General features: G+C 35.1%; 3 protein-coding genes across 5 annotated transcripts; 1 reads left to right on the top strand and 2 right to left on the bottom strand.

Moving 5' to 3' along the window:
• Nucleotides 1-2973: 2973 nt before the first annotated feature.
• On the bottom strand, nt 2974-4932 carry Urm1 (Ubiquitin-related modifier 1). The gene is made up of 5 exons (XM_069122660.1): nt 4752-4932; nt 4601-4665; nt 4459-4540; nt 4057-4105; nt 2974-3242 (listed from the first exon to the last, which is right to left on the bottom strand). Exons 1-5 carry the CDS (start codon nt 4793-4795, stop codon nt 3174-3176), a joined length of 309 nt encoding a protein of 102 aa, XP_068978761.1. The 5' UTR covers nt 4796-4932; the 3' UTR covers nt 2974-3173.
• LOC138184513 (uncharacterized) lies at nt 4473-10278 on the top strand. Of its 3 annotated transcripts, none has more exons than XM_069122561.1 (6): nt 4473-4612; nt 5647-6045; nt 6169-6624; nt 7259-9777; nt 9862-10076; nt 10146-10278. In XM_069122561.1, the coding sequence occupies exons 2-6, from the start codon at nt 5661-5663 to the stop codon at nt 10276-10278; spliced, it is 3708 nt and encodes a 1235-aa protein (XP_068978662.1). In that variant the 5' UTR covers nt 4473-4612; nt 5647-5660. The 3 variants fall into 3 exon arrangements, with proteins under 3 accessions (XP_068978662.1, XP_068978672.1, XP_068978651.1); XM_069122571.1 differs by having other exon boundaries at nt 6121-6435; XM_069122550.1 differs by having other exon boundaries at nt 6121-6624.
• LOC138184571 (myosin-11) lies at nt 9636-16535 on the bottom strand. Its single transcript, XM_069122672.1, has 19 exons — nt 16293-16535; nt 16006-16200; nt 15194-15827; nt 14909-15117; nt 14656-14816; nt 14385-14567; nt 14187-14317; nt 13943-14119; nt 13390-13724; nt 13264-13296; nt 12994-13193; nt 12687-12926; nt 12140-12371; nt 11923-12071; nt 11751-11852; nt 11482-11691; nt 11223-11405; nt 10991-11140; nt 9636-10915 (listed from the first exon to the last, which is right to left on the bottom strand). Exons 4-19 carry the CDS (start codon nt 15114-15116, stop codon nt 10712-10714), a joined length of 2898 nt encoding a protein of 965 aa, XP_068978773.1. The 5' UTR covers nt 15117; nt 15194-15827; nt 16006-16200; nt 16293-16535; the 3' UTR covers nt 9636-10711.
• Nucleotides 16536-16680: the final 145 nt, after the last annotated feature.

The raw sequence follows: 16680 nt of genomic DNA, 5'->3' as shown, positions 1-16680 counted from the left end.
CCTATTAAGAGCTATTCGAAGGATTCAGTCGCAATTATAAGTTAAACTGTGCGACGTTTCTCGATTTCGTAGCTCCGTGTAGTCGATGATAATTAACCGTTAATCGTGATAATAATAATTGACGCTGAAGATAATAATTTGTTTATTACCAAGCAACTATCGAGACATCCAGTATACACATACTATATACATACACGTATGAATAGAAGAAAAAGGAAGCAGAAAGGGGAAAAAGTTAAAAGTTATCGAGTATCTGAATCTCGTTACAGACCAATACGGATACTCCTAGGCAATTATTTTTTATCCTCTCTTTCTGGCTGATTCCCTTTCCGAATACAATTGAATACGATCGCCGGCGGGAGAAGTAAATTCGCGATAGGGAAAGGAAATGAGCAGCAGAAGAGGCTCGCGAACCGAAACCGAGGAGGGCACAAAAGAAACGAGGGTGAGCCGTTAAAAGTTGAAAACGCGTTTGCGCGCAACTGTTTCATTGTAATAGCCGAAGTTCTTAGTCGCTTCGCGTTGCCTTTATTATTTTATATTTCGTGGCACCACGGCACGGACAGATAACAGAAATTATACGCGCGTTTTCAAAGTGAAACGACCGTTAGCGGAGCAACACGAAACTTTAATTCGCGACGATACCGACTCGCTTGATTTCATCTTCGCGAATATCTTCAGTCGGGGAACCTAATTTCAAAGGGATTCATGTTCCAGCCTAATTTCTTCGACCGGACAAAGATACGAATCCACCGTCTGGCATCGAGAAATTCCGAAAATTTCGCGGCAAGTATCCCCCGACCCTCGGGAAATTAAGCCACTAATGAGACCAGTCACAAATGAATCGACGTTGAGCCTTCCGTTCCGCCTATAATTACTTCTTTTAGTCCAGTTACCGTCTTTTTTAAGACTTGGAACTCGTTAAGGTAATGCTGCCTGCCACAGCACAGCGAATTGTTACCGAGAAATAGTTCCACTCTTGGAGAATTATTTATGCGGCCACGACGTTATCGAGTTGAATATTTACGAGCTGAAATACTGAGATTAATTGGAACATCAATTAATAAATTACATCGATATTCAGCAATGCTCAACACATCTATTCAAATTTAGATGTAAATTTCAGGCGAAATGTTTAATTGGATATAAATCAATCGACGTAGGATGTTAAACGATATAGAATTATATTAACATACAGGACCAGGATTCTCTTTGTCTTTTCTTTATTGCGCGTGTTCTTCTAATTTTATGCTTCGGTATTTTATATTTAGAATTGTATCGATATATATATCACATTTAACATGATTTACCATTTCATGGGTGATACAGAATTGCGTATTAGCAACGTCATCGAACGTCAACCAGACGCGTTTCTACCAGTTAGGCGGTCACGTTGCTACTCCTCCGACAGCCACCTAACACGCACAAGTGCGTTCGACGCACGTGTTACGGACTGGCCGCGAGGTACACGCATGCACGATCGTATATAATATAGTGGATCTGCATCCTCTGTAACGTAATCAGGGCTGACACAATTAATCACTGGACCATCCAACCCTGCCGAACCATTAGCAATCGAGACACTTGGTTTCACAGGGGGCATGGGTTACGCATCTCCATGCCTGAAAATGCATTGTATTGGTGTGCAAAATACAGATACGTAGTGGCACAGACGACACACGAATGCACTTACGCTAACATTATGGCAAAAAAAAAAAAACGAAAGAAAAATGAGAAGCAAATTAGCGAGTTAAAAATCAGTTGGAAATATAAACTAACAAAATACGTTTAAATTTCTGATTTATTGAAAATACATTAGACAAATTCGTTGGAGTTTGTAAGAGTCTTTTGTTATTTTATACAAATATTATGTACAAAGGTTCTTCCCTTCTGATATATATGAAAAGCAGATACGTGACTCATCGAAAGTCGACGAACTTTCTCACCTACAATTAACGTCTGACTGGCTCGAAATTTTCAAGCCGCAACATCGATTGCTCCCCAACCGGAGGAGCGATGCTCGTTAAACCGTTTTCGTCGAATTTCACCGCGCAATGCGGGCCCGTGATTAATTGGCGGCATTGTTTCTCGTTAGTTTATTATATGATGAAGCGACTCGTCTATCGACCTCCATCAACGGCTGACTGACCACGATATCGCGGAAATCTAGTTCAGAAACGCGTCGCTGCCCTCGCGGATCATATTAAACGGAACGCAGGGCACGATGCTGGGAGCACGGTCGATCGATGAGCAAAAGGGGAATCGCAGACATCGTGGCAGCGAGTAGCAGGCTTGATTAACTTCACTCGGTCGGGCAAGTTGAAAAACCTTCGATACGATCTTTATCGTGTACCGTAAAGAACTACTACCACCGGTAATTAATTATACAGAAGAGGAAGTTCACCCAAGTTTCCTCATTTTTTCCATGAAAAGATCTCTTTCTTACTCCTTCTCTATTTATCTTTCTCCCTTCTTTGTATCAAGTTGGAACACGATCGTTACTTTTAATAGAGCTACCAGGGACCAACAACTAACTCTCGATGTGAACTGATCACGACGCACGCGCATAATCTCCGCTCCTGTATCGAAACTAATTTTCCTACGCAGTTACCGGAAGCTAATTCCTCTTTTCTTTTCTCTTCGTTTTTCTTCCTTTCTTTTTTCTTCTTTTTTTTTATCAAAGTCGCCAAGAAGGAAATTCTATGAAGACAAGAATCAATAATTTCTTTCTATTTTCTCATTCGATCTTCTCCAATATTAATTACGAAGCAATGCGGGCATAGCTGTATACCAGCACGAGAATGGTAAGGGTTAAGTACCGAAATAGACAAGTCGCGTCTCCCCTAGTGGAAACGGAGAACAGGATATGGCCCATTGGCTATGAAGCGAGAAAAGATTGGTAAGGTAGAAAAGGGGCAATAATACGAGGTTTCTTGGAAAACGGCCAACGTGTCAGCCGTAATATCATAGTCGTTACGTGGAACATCTCAAACGTACGTCGTGCGAATGAGCATTTTATTCTCTGACAGTGTGCACGTGTGCGCGTACTTCACACAAACAAGTGTCCTGCGAAATTATCATTTTCCCCGCAGCGATCGAATCAAGTCGCGCACCACCATCTTTGATTTCCTCTTCGTGGGTCGCCGTCTTGTCTTCTTGCGTAAAAATGCGTCCTACCCTCCGTGTAAGGTGGATATAAACAATATCGTGTCGCCTGAATTTATCTTGTAATTGTTCTCTCCCTGAAAATTTTCATAAAATTACCGTTATCGATATTAACTTCTTCGTTTCTTCTAATAAAATTGTAATTTACTTCTTGTAATTTGTTTTTTTAATAAGATAAAAATGTAAGACGAAACGTATATCAAGACGATAAAAATGCAACGACATAAATGCAAGTACCGCAAAAATGGAGCGAAAAGAAGACAGAACAAGGAATAGCAGTACGATCGAAGCATACGAAACCTCGAGAAACGTCGGTATTATCATAATAATGGCTGAAACCATCATCCTTTCCGCGTCTGCTCTCCGACTCCTCCATAGCTCGCTTCTCGAGGCTTCTTTCTTTCCTCGAACGCGCTTAAGGAAGCGGAGTCTAATAGCGGTCGAGTTTTGTACATTTACAAATTTAAAATGATAATTCTGCCGTGGGTGTGGCAAGCCTTCAAGATCATTTGCGCCCTTTCATCTTTTCTCTCTTACTTTCCATCCTCCAGTTACAGTCCAAACCAACCACCTCACAGTAGGTCGATTATGCGTCTCGCAAAATGTTCCACGATGGAATACTCTCGCTAGACGTTTATCAATTGTTCAGAAACAGGTGCCTTACCCCATCTCGATTACGATTAACGCGTTATTGCCATCCCACAGGACTACCTTTTATAGTTTCTCGTGTAAATAGGAGGAAAATAAAAAAGAGAAATTGAAAAATCGTGTACATGCACGTAACACGTGAAAGTGTCTGGGAATTATAGCTGGTATCAGTAATGCACTACTAATTTTAAATGTTATTGAGAACAACTTTTTTATGTAGGATGCGAATAATTTTATGCTTACCAATAATTCCCAATCGGTGTCATTTACAAGTACCAAAATTCCTGGTCGCCTATGAACATAAAATAGTGCATAAAATAAACGTGTACATGTACTATTTGTATATATCTAGAACGCAAAAATGTTTACATGTATGAATGAATGAGCTATCTCTGTAGTTGTAACTCCATTAATGTGAACTGTGCTGCCCTCTCGATTAAAACTGCGAAACTCGTAAGGTGCCATGTTGATCTTATATATCATAGAATTGGCAAGTGCGAATTAATACAATAATAACGTATTGTGTTTGTAGTAAGTACGAGGTACAACACGAGTGCCGGAGTATCAATTCGTGAAACATTTTAAACGGTTACTTGAAATGGTTCTACAGTTAACGTAAAAATATGATATGATTTAATAACTTACACGGTGTCTCCTTGCATAAAAAGTTCCGGTCGTTCTTTTAGAAGGTTATCTTTTATCCAGAAGAGTAACTTTTGTATAGTCCCTATAAAATTTCACATCACGAATTAATATTTTACACTGGGAGAAATTTTATAGAACTTACATTCGTTTCCAGGTAAGTTCACAGAGTGCTTTTTCTTTTTGTCGAAAAGTAATTCTGCCCCACCTCTGAAATTATTCAATAATTCGATATACATACATGTATATTGTTACGATCGCAAGAAGAGTTAGGTTAAGTATCGATTCGATATTACCCGAATTCAATGGTCACGGGAATGCTGCTACTTTCGATAGACATGTTTTTTTTTATTTTTCGTAAAATTATGCCGCCTTACAATATTATTAATTATTATTATATAATTACAAACAAAATATCGTTCACTGCGCATAGAAACAACTTAAACGACATTACAACTCCGTTCCACGTTCCTTCTATTCAACTGATCAGTAGTGTATGCATGTTGCAAAATAGAAATTTCCGAATTCAAAATTTGATTTAAAAAACAGTTATACATTGTAATAGTTTCATCTCTTCATCGATATTTTACAATTTACAAAAGTTCTTCTACAAATCTTCGCAATTGTTAATCTTATAATATTATGTATCGAGAAATCGAAAGAAACCATTGATATAAAAATATTCGCTTGTTATGAATATGTATATTAATATCAGTAATATCAATAACAAGTATTCACAAGAAATAAAATTTATGCCAAACGTAATGTAAAAAGCAGAATGTAGAGCAGGTGCCTCTTAAATGTTATACAAAGTACACTCCTGTGTATTCGTGGGTCATTAGCCTTAATAATTATGAGTTTAATTGCATGGTGAAGGTTGTGTTATACATGATTAATACCAATTGATAAAGAAATAAAGTTTGTTAGTTGAAAATAATATTTAAAAATGTAATTATTGTTAAACGAATATGGAATAAATGGTGTGCATTTGATAAAAATGTAGAATGTACAGATGGACTGAAGTGCAGGTGCGATCAGCGGCAGCTGTAATGGCGGTCGTCGGAAAAGTGCAATCGCAGGCGTTAAATATCTAAAAAACAAAGTGGCGCAAATCCAATATCCGTTCACATTATTTTAAACATTTTGTCCTTGTATAATTTTATATAATTGTAATACGTTTTCTGTGTTCAGTATCAACTTGCACAATGTCGCAAAGAAATGAACGTACTTCGAATGAAACGGAGTCAGAAATGCATGCAGAAAATCACAATAAAGAACAATCGAAATGTGAAACAAGCATGTTAAACAATGAAACAGAACAACCAATGTTGGAGGATGAAGAAATGCCAACGTATATCAGTGTGTCTACTCCATCGAAACGCGAAGATTCAGATATCAGTAATACAAAACAAGCGGACAGAATCCCAATAGAGGAAGACCACAGTCGAAGTCCTTATCCTAGTGATGATCAAGGAGGCGGCAGTATCTATGTACTGTCTTCTGGTGAAGAGAGTAATCATCCATACAATGATGAAGAAAGTAACCATCCATACAACGATGAAGAGGAAGATGAATATGCAGATAGCGAAGGTAAGTAAATAATAAAACCTCGTTTTTCTACATTGTGTATATGTTTTCACAATGTGTATATATGTATGTATGCAGATATGGATGAAATGGATCTTGAAAATGATCGTGAAAATGCAATGATAGATGAGGAGGAGGAAGAAGATGATGATGATGATGATGAAGGAAACCTTTTGAGACTACATAATGACGACGATGAAGATATTGAGACAGAATATGATCTGGAGTGCTTTGATAGAGTATCTGATGATTTTGTCTTAAACAAAAGATTAAAGCAACACCATAAAGAGAGGAGTTTATCATTACAAGATTTAAGCATTTCAAAAAACAATGTTCATTCGTCACATAATAAAAAAAGACATAGTATGAACATTTTCAGACATAATTATTTAGGTATGCAGCAAAATCCAATGCCATATTCTATTGCACAAAAAAAGCAAATGATGTCAGTTAAGTATCAACACGTGGAAAGTAAAGTGAAACAGTACATAAAAGGTATAAAAGAACAAACTAGAAGATCTATGGAAAAGCGTATTAAAGAGCAAGAATTTATGATGAATAAAAATCATGCAAGCAATGAAAGTAAGAAATATGTTTATCGAATTATATTTGAATTGAAATATTCATATTAGGAAAATATATTCGATGTCTATTATAGTTGTTATGATCTGAAATGTTTTTACAGAATTCAATAAAGTACTGGGCTGCATTATGGTATTTAGAGAAAAAAACACTAGAATATCGTTCACCATGAAAGCTTATAAGCATGGAAGTCCGACAAGACTGGTCATGGCTACTGCATACATCCCATTCGAAAAATATAGATTAAAATGTGTAGACCCGGTACAAATGCAAACGGTCGTCGAGAGACGACCGAAATCTAACCGCCATGAAGCACTGTAACATGTACGATAGACGATTGTTTGTCACAACGAATGTACCCATCAATCGTGTGCGGCACGATCTTTCTTGAATTTTAGCAGCGATATTATCTATATTTTCTGAATGGAGCATTTTCAGAAGATGTGACCATCCTTGTTGGGCTCTGCCACTCATAAGCTTTCCAATAATATCCCATACTCTCCAGTGAGCATTGGCCTAAATGCTATGATACAGTCAAATATTGTTTGTGACATTCTTGTATGTGAATGAATAACCAAGTTCTAAGGCAAATACGTAATCAATGTAAACTATAACTTTTACTTTTTGCTTATAGACAATGACACTGAGCAATTGAAAGCAAGAGTTAATAAAACCATAAAAGATTATGCTGAGAAAGCTATTCAGAATTTACAACGTGATGAAGCTGAAAATGATAATTTAATATACAATACAGCACAAATATTAGAAAATGGAGAAAATAATAAAACCTCCAACAGAATTATTGAAAATGATTATAAACATATTCGAAAGGACACTGAATACAATGATATACCAAATGAGAAACGAGTGCAGAATTCCGATGATAAATTAGAAAAACGAAATGGTTCAGTAGATGTCAATATCCGTCATATCGAATATCAAAATGCTTTAGATAGAAATATGAGATTTGGTAGCATAAATCAACCTTCTCTAATTAATGGACATCAGACAACGCCCACATTTATTAATTTACGTACGTTAAGCTATGAAGAATACATGCATAGTGCCTCTAATATAGAACAAGGAGAAGAATTACCTGAACAAAGACAAGAAAAAATGAACGAAACAGAAATATATAATGAAGCAGAAATGATTAGTTCACGAGAAATTGATAACAATATTAACTGTCCTTTAAAAATCGCAAACGTTAAAAGTATCCGCATAATACAAGATGAACCAGAAAACTTAAATTTTACAAAAATTAATGCAACTGATAGAATAAATGCCGAGAACACTGAAATAATTGAGTTGAAAACTCAACTCAATGAGAAAGACGCACAATTTATTAATTTACGAGATGCCTACCAAAAAGTATTGGCAGAAAATATAAAAATGAAACAAGAATTGGATAATCTAAAAAAATCTTTAGCAAAGTATGAGGGTCAGAATAAAACATGTGAAATGAAAACTGCATCTGTACAAACTGAAACAGTTTCAGAATCTACTTCTAATCAAGATACTGTAACTTCAGGAGAAACAAACAATAAAATATCTACTAGTAGTGTTGCATCTACAGCAAGTTCTACTGATCAATGGGCAGATAGTGCTTATAGCCCAGCTATATCCATTAAGCTCCCTGATTTGACACCAATTCTTAATTCTGATGATAGTATTATACTCACTGATGGGAATACTCCAAGAAAAATAGCACATCCATTATCTCGAACATTTATTACTTCATCTCGAATTTTGCAAACACTTTCAAATATAACCCAAGGAAAGACAAAAGTTGAAAGTCCTTTAGTAAGAAATATCAAGAAACGATTAAATGAAAATTCCACAGATCAGATATCAAATATAGAATACAATTCTCCAATTCATGCATCAAGTTCCAAAAAAAGAAAAGCTACAGAAATGCTTGATACATCTACTTCTGTTCAACCTTTCAAAATACCTCATACAACTGTAGAATCTGAAAGAAAAAATAGTACTGATACAACTGATGTAGAATTTAAATATTCTGAGGAACATACAACGTCAAAACCAGAACAAATAGAAGATACATCGGTCAATAAAGATATTAATGGTTCTATATCTGCAGAAAATAAGATACAACAGACAGATGATCATGAGGACAGTGTAAAATGTTTCATATACAGGGAAGATGAAAATAGCAAAAATAGAAGTTTCTTAATTCAAGCAGAAGAACCTATAAAAGATGGATTAGATAATGAAAAAAATCGCATTCAAGAATGTGGTCCATATTTATTGGGTAATCTTGAAGTAAGAATGTCTGAAATAAATGGAACGATTAGTGTTTGGGGTAAAGAGGTAGGTCATGAATCTACAAGCGATAACGAAGATGATATGGAAGTCTGTGTAAAATCAACTGAACAGAGGATGTGTCAGACTTGGCAGAATACATCACAAACGAGATTTAACGGAAGTCCGCTTGTGTGTTCAACTAATAAAAAGCAGAAAGTTCCAAATAAATTCAGTAGGTCCAATATTCCTCAATGTTGTCATTCTTTATCATTAAATTCAATAAAGGCGTCTTCATCAATAGAAGATGTAAGTGACAAAAGACATATGAGTAATTCTCTCAGCCCAAATATTTGTGTTCCTTCTTGTGAAAACTGTAATTCTTCAAAATATCATCAAGAATGGCCAACATGTAAAGATGCATCAAGTTCACAAGAAAAATTACATTCCTGTTATACACATCATATTGGAGTCACAGATAAAGGATGTAGTTGTGGTTTATATCATGAGACACAAAAGCATGATGTTAGTCTTAAGCATTGTAAAGATAAGTTTCACAGTAATGGAATTCGGAGGGATTCATGTAAAAATACATTTACCCCAGATTCGAAAAATCATTTACACGAAAACTATATGGACGCCACTACCGAAATGAGCAAAGTAACTTGCAAATATCATGCGTGTCGATGTTCACTTCAAAATGTAGTGGATAACAGTCCAGGCTCGAAATACTGCAATCCTGTTAGAGATATTTCGTATACATGTAAATCATCTTTGGACAATATAAATATTCATGAGCATTCTGACAAACATATATGTAATCACAGCCCTTCACATGATGATGAAGAAGAGGCTCTAATTCCAATTAGACGATCTAATGAAACGCCTGAAGTAAGATAATAAAAGCATAAATATAATCTTAACAAATTTATCAAGAACTTTATGTTCATGTAACGTTTGTTTCTTTATGTACAGACGAGACAACGAAGATTAAGTGGTAAAAGAGTAAGAGGAATTCTTATGGATCTTTTAAAGGGATGTGGAGATTGCCGTAATAATAGTACTGTTAGTTTAAGTAAAAGTGGATTTCGAAAAGGAACACCTTCTGTGGCAAATGGTCCTCCACAAATTAAGATTTCTTCTCCTACACTCGGGCCTACATGTTCCACTTCTACGCAATGCAATGACAGGTAACTATATTGTACACTATCATAAAAACATGATACATACATGGAATACGTTATTACTTTTACTTACAGGTGTTGCCATGCATATGCACGTAGAATTGAATCTCAACTTGAAGAATTTCGATTGGAAATGGAAAGAGTAAGATCGCGTTCGGACGCAATCCTAGATATGCTCAATATGCTTCATTCTGTGGATATGAACTAATGAAACTTATATAATACTAAATAAGTGCTTTTTCCTTGTACAGATCACTATTTTAATTTCTTTAAATCGATTTGCACTGTCATCAAAAATTCTTATTTACCTCTTCTACTTCATTGCATATAAGGGTTACGTGAACAATTTATTACAATAAAATACATAAATAAAAAAACTGCTACATTGTAACAGATGTCATTCATACTATAATGATTCAATTTTTGCGACATTGATTAATGTAACAACAAGTGAATTTCATCAGTCTTACATTGTATAAATTTTTACTATTTTGTAATATATTTACGAATACAAACTAGACAATTTTTTTACATTCTAGAAATGAAAACAGATACTTCACATGTAATTTAAACAAGTCAGTGCGACGATTTCCACTTCTATATCAATAAAATATTGATATAGATAATATATTAATTTCCTATTAATAATTGCAGTCGCAGGAATCGAATCCTGTCCCAGCCTCTCCAGGCAAAACACCGGGCGGCATCTCTCCTTGTCCCTTAAAGATATTAGTGTAAGATGTTTTCAAATAATTTACGTGTCCTTGTAGTGATCTTATCCGACCTTGAGCTTGTTCAAACGCCTCGTTTAAGTTGTTTATTTGACCCTGCATTTTCTGTCTTATCTAAAAGGAATAAAGCAATAGATAAGTTAAATTAATGTCTAGAAAGGAATGTCAGCTTTTTGAACGATAAATTACTTCATCTCTATCTTTCTGTGCAGCTCTTGCGGTAGCTCTGCACTGAGCCAATTGTCGTTCCATTTCCGCAATTTGGCTTTGCATCGATCTCCTTACAGTTTCACATCTTTCTTTCGTTCTTGCTACTTGTCTCGCAGAATCTTCTCGAATCTTTAATATTTATTAGAATTACTATACATTTTCCAATGAAATATACAATAATATAATAATATAATATAATAAATAATAATACCTGTTCAAGCATTGCTGTCAACTGTGTAACCTCGTGCATTTTTTCATCGATGCGTTTCTGCAATTGTGCTTCGTGCTCTTCAAATCTTGCAAGCGTATTTTTCATACGTTCATTCTCATGTCGTAGTTCAGTATTTCTCCTTTCTAATTCATCGAACCGTCCCGAACCGTGACCTCTTTCATCCTGAATATATATATTGTTTACAAACGTACCGTGTTTTACAAGACCAGAACTAATAGAAAAATGTGGAAACATTAACCTGTAGTGCTTGATATTCGCTACGCAAAACGTCCAATTGATTTTGCAATGTTTGAATTTTATCTTTGCAACCTATAACTTCCCGTGAAAGATCCTCGCAGTTGCGTTCTGCAACCAAACGCATCTGTTGCGCTTCCTGTAGTTTCACTTGCGTTTGTTTTAGAATATCCGGCAACGGCGCAAGTTCTGCGAGTTTCTCTTGGAACTGATTCTATTCGAAAGATAGTAAAATGTATCAAGATAATCATGTACACGTAAATATTTACGTACTTTCACTCTTCCTATTTCCAAGGTGACATTTTCATTCATCCGTGCGTTATCCATTTCCATTAGATCAAGTTGTCGCCGTTGTTCTTCCACTTGTTGTTGTGCCTGTTTTTACACAACTACTTTTATATTTACCTATAACAACGTGTTTAAAGGAAATATCGTAAAAAAGAACCTGTAAATATTTGTTTCGATAGTCCTCCAACTGAGCGGCTTGATCTTGAATCAAGGATCGTAATTCTTCAAGTTCATCTTGGGCTTCTCGGAAACGTTGCTTGAAAACGATCAAAGTTTGCTCTTGCTCAACCATCTGTTCCTTAAAACCTAGTTTTAAATTAATTATATTGTTATAATATAAAACATTGAAATTGAAAAACATTCCAAATAATCACCTTCGTATTTTTCTTTCTCAGCTTCCATTGTCTTCAATCGTTCTTGAGTGTCTACGAGTTTAATTTCCAACTTTTCTTTCTCTTCGATAGATTCACGCGTTTGTTGTTTCAACTTGTCAGCATCTGTTCTTAAACACGAAACCTCGCATAATTTGTTTTTGTAATCATCTTGAAGACGTGCATATTGTTCGCGTAGGTCACGTAACTGTTGCTGAGGACACGTGCTAGCGCCCTTTTTTTAAATAGCTGCTTTAGTTCATGTTAAATCTTTTTCTGAAGTTCAATCTTACCATAGGAGCGTTTATGCAAGGACCAGTACAGGTTGCAGAAGGAGCAGGTGGTATCTACGTACGACGAAAAACGATCTTATATGTTATGTAATATATCACACTTAATAAAAATAAAATATCTGAAAATTTTCGGAAAATATATTTATTTCGTGGAAAATTATTTGTGACATTTCAACAATTTTATCGGCATGTTACATTTTATCTTTGAACGTTTACCAATCTTTACAATCAAGTTAATCGAAATATTGAATAGATACCTTAGGAAGAGGTATAGAAGGCGATTGTGTAATTGGAGCCGAACACGGTACGTAAGGAGTCGCGCTTGGTGGCTGCTGCATGCCCAAAGATGGAGAAGGACAACAACCACAAGGCGCACAAGGGCCAGTACATTTCAGCAACTTGCGTTGTTGCTCCAATTGTTGACGTTCTCGTTGAACATTAGCAAGCTCTATCTGCATATTACGTACTTCGCATTCCATGGTACCCAATTGTTGTTCCTATAAAATATACAAATAAATAAACATAGAAATTGAACCAAACTTGTAGCATATTTCGAAGATGTACTAGCTGTTTGGTACTGTTCCCATAGGCCGCAAGTTTGTTTTCTATTTCTGCGGGGCAAGATCCTCTTGGAGGAGGTGGTGGTCCTGTACACAGTGTTTTAACCGCGGCAGGACTTCGACAACACATATCGACTTGCGAAGAAGAATCACTTGTAATGCAAGCTCCTGTTATTGACGCACCACCCGCGAGTCTCGGTGAATCTAAAATAATAATATTTATTAATTTTCAATACACAAAGTACTTTCTTTTATTATAATAGACATAGCTCACCTCCGCTAGGTAAATATGTATGATTCGGCCTCACTGAAACACATTTTAAATTTTATTTTTAATATTAAATTAAAAAAAAAATTATACAAAAGAAAATCTTAAAGACTTTGTCATTGGGATACAAACCGCATACAGTATTTGCGATTGGTGACAAAGTATCGGCGATTTGAGGTTGAAGACAACACTTGCACCGACAATAATCGTCGTCTTGCTGTAACGTAGTGGTGTACGAAATCGAACGTAGAGGAGACGGACTTGACACTTCGGACGAAATTCCACCTGGGCAACAAGGTGTGTAACAACAAGGACTAGTGATTCGCTGATTCAAGCAAGCTAATTGACGTGTCAATTCCACATTTTCCTTCACAACTATTCTCATTTCAGCCTGCAACCCGCATACCTTCCTCTGAAGACTTTCAACGGCGGTATCCTTTTCTAGCAATGCTTCTTCCAATTTGTATCTAACACGTCAGTAAGTTAATTTTTCTAACAAAGACAAGATCACATGGTTTATGTCAACATGCTTCTATTAGCGACAATCTATGCAATCGTCGTTAAGGAGACTGATTAGTTTTCACATTTTTTTTATCGATTTTCTATTTTTTTTTTATGTCGAGAAACGACAGATAATTTATGAAATTCATAGCTGTGTAAAATGAAGTTGTTTCATAAAACTTACTTGCCACCTTCAAGCTGTGCATTTTCCAATACCAATTTTTCCTGCATAGTTAACGATTCTGTTAACTTTCCAGTTAAATTTTGAAGACATCTATCTTTTCCTTTCTTTTTACTATCTGCCACAACAATCTTTGGAATTTCATCCTCCGTAGTTCCGCAAACAATCACTCTTGGAAGCCTAGTTAAACAATAATACAAATTTTAAAAATGTATTCTAAAAAAAAAAAATAAATGATATAACATACCTATCTTCTGGATATTCTATTTGAGGTAAGTCGAAGCGTTCTCTAAGCTTTTCTATCTCTATGTCTGTCTTTTCGTCTACCATATCTATTTTCTCCTTTGCTATTTCAAGTTCTTCTTCTTCGGTAATGATCTAGAAATTATTTTTCCTATACACTTCACCGCGCTACTTGCTTCGATGATCAATAAAGAATACTTACGGCGGTGGGTCTCATAATGGGTTGCATATTGAACATCCTAGCAAAAGTAGTACTCGAGATATCGGACACACCTAGTACTCGTTGTATTTTCCGCGTTATCTGCTCAAATTCTGCCAGTTTTTTCATCACTTCGTCTTGCTTCTCATGTATTATTAACGTATCTTCATCGGTTAAATCTTTTTTCTATAATACAAAGCAATCCTTCTTAAATCTCGATATTCGATGTTTCAAATTTCAAATTTCATTAGCTTATTATTTCCAGAACTATTACAGTTGTAAGAGCAGCTATTTCTTCCTTTAGCTGATCAATTTCTCTTGCAAGAACGACGCAACGTTCATCGGCCTTCTTCATTTCCAACAGTACAACGCTATCAGTCAACGGAGATGAACTCAATATCGATTCATGTCGTCCACCAGGTTTAATTGGCACACCTAAACAATGCATAAATTGATTATACTTTATACATTTTTTTTATTATCTTATTGCATTTTTTCTACCTTTTCTTGAATTTACGATATCATACCTTCACCGAGACCGGGAGGAAGCGGATACGGTGGAGGCAGTTCTTCCGTATCAATTCTTGATACCGGTCTTGATACCGATTTTGCTACAGATCCTGTTCCTTCTTCCTCTTCCTTTTGTGGTTCTTCTTCTTCTATCGGTTCTTCTTCTTCTTTTGATTCTTCCGCTTCATCTTGAAGAGCTTCGTCAACGTTTTCTTCTTCGGCCATGCTTCATAATTGAATAAATTTATTATAAGATAATTCAACGTTAACAAAATGTTCTCGAGAACTAAATAATTTTATACTTTTTCTGTGGATCGCTTCCTGCTTGATCCGAATTTTCGATTTCTTCTAATTTTAGTGGTTCAAAATTTGATTTTTGTTTAATCTCCTCCGATTTATCGTTATAATCATCGATTTCGTAAGTCTACTCAAATTATTTTAAATTAGCTTACAACAATCTATCCATTTTCATTTTCAAATACTAATGAATATACTAAGGAGTTACTTATTAACTGTTGCATAATTTGAATACAAATAATACCAAAATCACACCCGGTCAAGAATGTGTGGTTCAAGATCCACTTGTTGCAGAAATAAAGATTCTACAAGGGTTTTAGAATGCTTGGAATTTCTTGATTTAAAAGGTAGCGCGTGACCCTCTTGATGATACTCGATTGCTAAAGAGCATATGTCGGGTAAATTTAGAGGTTTTTTCAGATCGAACAAAGATTCCAATGAGCTGAACGTATCTCTCTTCAACGAAGACTCCCTGTATTCTGCGCTTTTTTTTTGTAATTTTGAGCTACCTCTTTTCAAACGTTTCAAATCATGAAAACTTTTGGTTTTAACAGGACAATTATCGAGCTCGCGGGCGCGAGGAGGTGTCTGTGAATTCCTTGGAGAACGAGATGTATTCCACGTACACGGTCTCCGCTTCTAAATTAATTAAATCGTATTTTTAAATATTTGTCTATTTTTGAAATGCAATTAAATTTATCTAACATTTTGTTTTTATTAAATACATTCTACGTGAACAGATGATTCTTCAATGTTAAAGAAAGTTGCAAGTATATACATTAAAAATTTAACCAATATTTTACCTTCATTATTTTACCTTCGATACAACACCGTTGCTTCGCTGAAAAACACAAGGTCTTTACACAGCTATAGTAGATTCAAGAACAATGATCCCTTTCCTCTCGTTTATTCACTGAAGAAACGGTATCGCTATCAAATCGCGTCGAACGATTTCTCCAGTTTTGTATCGAAATTATCTTTTTTTTTTGTTTAATTTTTATAGATCTCGAAACTGAAATACATGCTATATTAATGTAACAATCGATGGATAAATTTGTTAAATTGTAAGAGAAAGTAAAATAAAACTTAAAATATGACACTTACTCGGAAAAACCTTCAATTTCTTCAAATACGAATATGAAGCATACGTCTTTTATTTTTATGTTACACAGCTACATATTTAAACTTATCAACTGTATCCAAGGTATATCTATGTATTTATACAAAAGATATGTATAAAAAATCAGAATTGTTCTAAATTTATAATAGTGACAAATAATACAAAATGAAAACATTAATTAAACATTAATGTTAAAAAAAGAAAAATTATCTTCAAATTAAAGATGTAGGAGAAATTGCCAACACCATGGATATGAATGGAAAATACAAAGTTTTTTATTTATTGTATATTAAAGTGTTTGTAATAACTAATGTAATGAAGGAATTGAATAGTGATTACTCCTGAGATAGATGTAAATAACATTTGTAAATA

This window comes from Bombus flavifrons, chromosome 1 (assembly GCF_040668555.2).
Source record: "Bombus flavifrons isolate JBK064 chromosome 1, iyBomFlav1_principal, whole genome shotgun sequence".
Lineage (NCBI taxonomy): Eukaryota > Metazoa > Arthropoda > Insecta > Hymenoptera > Apidae > Bombus > Bombus flavifrons.
This window is presented reverse-complemented; position numbering and strand designations above follow the sequence as displayed.

Coding starts and splice junctions, on each gene's coding strand:
- Urm1 (XM_069122660.1), bottom strand. CDS start 4,795: ATGTCTATCGAAAGTAGCAGCATTCCCGTGACCATTGAATTCGG. Junction 4,666..4,751: donor CCCGTGACCATTGAATTCGG/GTAATATCGAAT, acceptor GAATAATTTCAG/AGGTGGGGCAGAATTACTTT. Junction 3,243..4,056: donor ACACCGATTGGGAATTATTG/GTAAGCATAAAA, acceptor GAAAATTTTCAG/GGAGAGAACAATTACAAGAT.
- LOC138184513 (XM_069122550.1), top strand. CDS start 5,661: ATGTCGCAAAGAAATGAACGTACTTCGAATGAAACGGAGTCAGAAATG. Junction 6,625..7,258: donor AAATCATGCAAGCAATGAAA/GTAAGAAATATG, acceptor TTTTGCTTATAG/ACAATGACACTGAGCAATTG. Junction 10,077..10,145: donor TCTACGCAATGCAATGACAG/GTAACTATATTG, acceptor TTTTACTTACAG/GTGTTGCCATGCATATGCAC.
- LOC138184571 (XM_069122672.1), bottom strand. CDS start 15,116: ATGGCCGAAGAAGAAAACGTTGACGAAGCTCTTCAAGATGAAGCGGAA. Junction 12,927..12,993: donor GGAACAGTACCAAACAGCTA/GTACATCTTCGA, acceptor TATATTTTATAG/GAACAACAATTGGGTACCAT. Junction 11,692..11,750: donor TGGAAATAGGAAGAGTGAAA/GTACGTAAATAT, acceptor TCTTTCGAATAG/AATCAGTTCCAAGAGAAACT.